At 40.1% G+C, this 4709-nt stretch overlaps 1 protein-coding gene across 1 annotated transcript; it reads left to right on the top strand.

Annotated features, from left to right (window-relative positions):
• Nucleotides 1–651: 651 nt before the first annotated feature.
• On the top strand, nt 652–3187 carry LOC311491162 (granzyme E-like; the record flags this gene model as incomplete). The annotated part of the gene is made up of 5 exons (XM_084549020.1): nt 652–706; nt 841–1000; nt 1213–1399; nt 2218–2445; nt 2556–3187. The coding sequence occupies 5 exons, from the start codon at nt 652–654 to the stop codon at nt 2712–2714; spliced, it is 789 nt and encodes a 262-aa protein (XP_084405146.1). The 3' UTR covers nt 2715–3187.
• Nucleotides 3188–4709: the final 1522 nt, after the last annotated feature.

Here is a 4709-nt window from a genome sequence, read left to right as displayed (position 1 = left end):
GATCAGACTGTCAGTGAGAACCTACATTGAGGGGCCCTATGAGGGGCATTTTGATGGCACAGTTTGGATCCACTTCCCCCCTCAGAGAGAAGGCTCAGTGTCAGTCAATTAAAAAGCTGTTCATCGTCTGAATTATGCTCAGGTTGGAGTCACTCGACTTGACTATAAGTTGATCTGTGGTCTTGTACTGTACTGGAGAGGCATTTTTATATGTGATGTAAGTTTATTGTAATGACAATACAAACCAAATCATTTATGGTCAGAAAAAAAAGCATTGCACAGCTTAAAAAAAATAAAAAATAATTAAAAAATAACAGACAATAAAGACTTGAAAAATCTCCAAAATACATCTACAAATATACATAGTGCACGGCCATATATGAAGTTATATATAACACTGCATATGTAAATAGACACACAAAATAAATTACTTAATTACACACAGTATAAATATGCAATTCTTGTTCTGTAAGAATCTCATTTTTTATCATGATCTGACAGCGGCGGACATGCCCTCCTTATCAGTGTGCTTTGAAGCCACCTCATTTGCATATGCAGGCTACACTTCCTTCTCTCACTAAGACAAGGAAGCATTTAAATTCAGATGCGTGTCACTGCTCTTCAGTAGATCAGCCTGACTGTGATCTCACCATGTTCATCCACTCTAAACTGGTAGCCCTTGTGCTTGTGCTGACTCTTGGTCAAGGTAAGTTGAGGAGCATTTTGCTTTTCATATATGCTGAGTACTGCACACGGGACAAACAATGAATAAGAATGGATTGGTTGATTTGAAATATCTGGACATATACTGTTTACACGGTCCGTCTTTTGTTTTCCAAGTTCATACGGGTACTATCATCGGAGGCCATGAGGCTCTGCCACACAGCAGGCCGTACATGGTGATTGTAGAGAGGTTGGTGAATGGTAAAGGGAAACTATTCTGTGATGGTTTCCTGCTGAACGAGGATTTTGTGATGTCTGCAGCCCACTGCCAAGCCGAGTAAGTTTAACACACTTTATAACTGCCTACAGTTTGTTGATATAGTTGATGCCTCTGACAGAACTTCTAATCCCAGCTACATCCTAGGTTCATGCACTGTGACTTCAGTTTAATGCATGAATAAATACTTGTAACTGCCAAATACGGACCATGATGTTTTCATTAGTTGTAATAACTAATAATTTTGTTTTATTAACGTAATATTCACACAGAAACACAAATTACTTTGTTTATGTATTTATTTGCACACAATGTTGTCATTTCAGCGTATCCACCGTCTTACTTGGAGTTCATGATACGCGTAACAGTCCTGAAGAACAGCGTATTCAAGTGAGCAAGTCATTTCCACATAAAGACTACGATCCAACTGGTTACACAAATGATGTTATGCTTCTTAAGGTAAGAATTTTATTAGACCCTTTTCCAGTTTTCATTTTTCATCATGTTTTTCTTTTGGAGATGCTACATAGAAGGCATTCATCAGAATGAGGCCTAAAATATGGAGTACATGTTACTGACCAAAAGCTAAACAGGACTAGAGGGTGACACAGGAATCAATTGTCGCTCCCATCCCATCCCGAGCCCACAATACTCCCGTCACATCACGAACACGTGACTGCCCCTCCAAAAAAAATCCCGTCCTGCAAAATCCCGAGAGAAAGACTCCCAAATCCCGTCCCGCTGCCTGTGTTGTCTCGCTGAAGCTGACTGATTGACTTGTGAACAGGGCAGCTGCTTTGTCTTGCTCTGATAGGCTACCAATCAACAGCAAACGTATTGTGGGTTGTAATTGGTTCTCTTTTCTAAAACGAAACGCCTCACAATCTTTGGGCGCACTCACCGCATTGCAGCGTCACTTTCTCCGGCTCCGTTCTGCTCCCGCCCGCACCCGTTGATTATTTGCTCTATCCTGTCCCTATCACGTTACCAACAGTGAAATTGACTCGCGTGGAAATACCCGCGGGAGTCCCGAAAAATTGTCACCCTCTAAACAGGACATGTATGAGACAGCTGATGAATGTTTCAACTTCATATTTGTGTATATACATATATTTTGCACCTTGGGATAGACTGTCAACCTGTCCAGGGTGTAGGCTACCCCGCCTCTCACCCGATGACAGCTGGGATAGGCACTCCGCAACCCTTCACAGGACTAGCGGTTACAGAAGATGAATGAATGAATGAATGATTTTTTTTTTTTTCTCTTGTTTTTCAAGTTGAGCTCCAAGGCAAAATTAAACGACAAAGTGAGTCCCATTGATCTCGCAGGGCAAGATGATGGCTCTCTACCGAAGTCTTGTATTGTCTCCGGCTGGGGAAGTACAAACATAAACAACCCACGTATTTCTCCTGTACTCATGGAAGTCAATGTAACACTGATCGACAGCTCTGAGTGTGGTCAAGAGAAGTCTTACTGCTCAAAGGGAGGGCCTGGCCCATTTACCGTAAGTAGACTACATTTTTATAAATTAATTTGGACTAACTTTGGTCATTAATAATAATGACTTAAAAATTCACTAGAAGAAATGACTGCGTGCTGTTTCCATATTTTCAGGGAGATTCTGGTGGTCCATTGGTCTGTGAAGATGGAAAAGCATATGGGGTTGTGTCCTCCATCTTAAAATACTCGAGTGGTCTGCTAATCCACAGATACGCTAAGATTTCTGACAAGAGAGCCTGGATCACTTCCACCATGAAAAATGCTCTTCTTTAGTGCAACTGGTTGATCAGGTCACGAGATCTGATTTGAGTGTCTGTGTTGCTGATAACTCAGATGCTAATGTCAAGTTGTTCCATATCACTAGGTCTGGGCTTGCTGGCTTCAGATAGATTTAATCACACAATGCTTTACACACATGCCACACAAATTAAATATGGTTTAAACCAGAAGGCTGCGCTGTTTATGAGTTGTATTATCTATTGATATTACGCACTGCTACTTCATTCTGATGCTGCAATTAGAGATATTACGTGTATATCCTGTATTGTGCTTAATTAGAACAAATGAGATCAAACACATTATGTTCTAAGCTGGCTCTGCGCTGTACTTTTATACAATAAACTGTTGCATTCACTCAGTTGGAGTCTGTGCAGTTTTGTTCTTCAGCATGAACTGAGTCAACAGAAAAGGCAGCACTGCCTCCTTGTGATGAATGTGTATGGATGCATCAAAGAGATTAGTCACAATATAAGGTTGCAACAAACTATCTTCTTATTTATGAGCTTTAAACATATTCAAGTTCATTATCACTCCACATGTTGACTAAATTTAATCTACAACATTAAACAGCTGATTTTTATTATTTTTTGTTCAAACAACAAGTCTTCTAAACTTCTTTTGACAGCTTCAAATAACACAAAAAAAGAAAAACAGGTAAAGACAGTGTCTAATAAGTAAAGGAATCCCAGTCTTTTTGTGTGCAAGTGTGCTTCTGTTTTTTTTTTTTTTGCAGTAATATACAAATGTTTGTTCAGTCTTTGTCCAGTTTGTCCAGAATTAACCGATGCAGTGAAAGCTAAATGAACGCTGGAAACCAAGTTACCAGAACCGGAGACGAGCCTGTCTTCCAGGCGGCTGACGCCCTGTTGTGCTCCTTCTTCTATAAACACAATCACCCTTTGTCCTCTTCTCTGTTCCCTCATTCCTTCGCTCCCACGCAAGCAAGCTGCGTGGTTCCATGGTTTTATGAAGCAGTTGTATGCGGAAAATGTTTTGCGATGTAATGGATAATCTGCATAAGACACTTTAAAAGCTTTAAAAACACACACACAAAACAAAACCATATAGAGTTGTCAAAAACCATACAGTGTTCTAAACCGATGAATGATTTGTTTTCTTGTAGTGTAGCTTTCTTTCATTAGCTACATTTTACCTCTGCTCACCTTATTCTCATCATAAATATCCTCATAAAGTTTACTCGTGCAAAAAGTGAAGAGGAAATTTCATGTTGCCAACCTCTGACACAGGGTGACTAAGCCTGTGTAAACCTCCTACAACATGGAAAGACACATGTAAAAGTAAATTAAAAACTTACTCATAAATGAGTGGAGTGCGCAGGTGACTGTGGTTTTGCATGAAGATGCTCAGAGGGAAAGATCTATAGTTCAGAGTCAGAACACAGATGGCAGGCGCTTCAGTCAAAAAGAAAAACTAGACTTGCTAGTAATCACTAATGTAAGTTATCTGTTGTTTTTTTTTAGGTTAACATCCTGATCATGTGATTCCTCATGTCTTTTTTAGCTCGTCAATTCAAGTTTAAAGTGACAACATACACCGAGTGACAGCATTAATGGTATTTAAACATTGATTGGGTCTCTCTTCAACACTTTTTGGAACGGAAATGGAAACTGGAGATATTTCCATCATAGTTTGTGCTACTTGCATTGTTTTAATGTAATTGCTGGTGTTGCGAGTACTTGGACTGCGTTTCTGTATTTAGTTGTGTTGTATTTGCAGCACACGTGTTGTCGTATTGACATGGTCGCATGCTTTAGTTGCACGTGTTTTGTCTCTTTGCATGAATTTGAAAATATGCAGTGAGTTGCAGTGAGTTGAGCTCTCTCAGCCGCCGTAATAAAAGAACATACCAACTCTTCCTCAGCTTTCTGTGCAGGATCAGACTGTCAGTGAGAACCTACAGTGAGGGGCCTATGAGGGGCATTTTGATGGCACGGTTTGGATCCATTTGTCCCCTCAGAGAGAAGGCTC

The sequence above is a fragment of the Chelon labrosus genome, assembly GCF_963514085.1.
Source record: "Chelon labrosus genome assembly, chromosome: 7".
NCBI lineage: Eukaryota > Metazoa > Chordata > Actinopteri > Mugiliformes > Mugilidae > Chelon > Chelon labrosus.
Note: the sequence above shows the minus strand (reverse complement) of the source record. Positions and strands in the feature narration are given on the sequence as shown.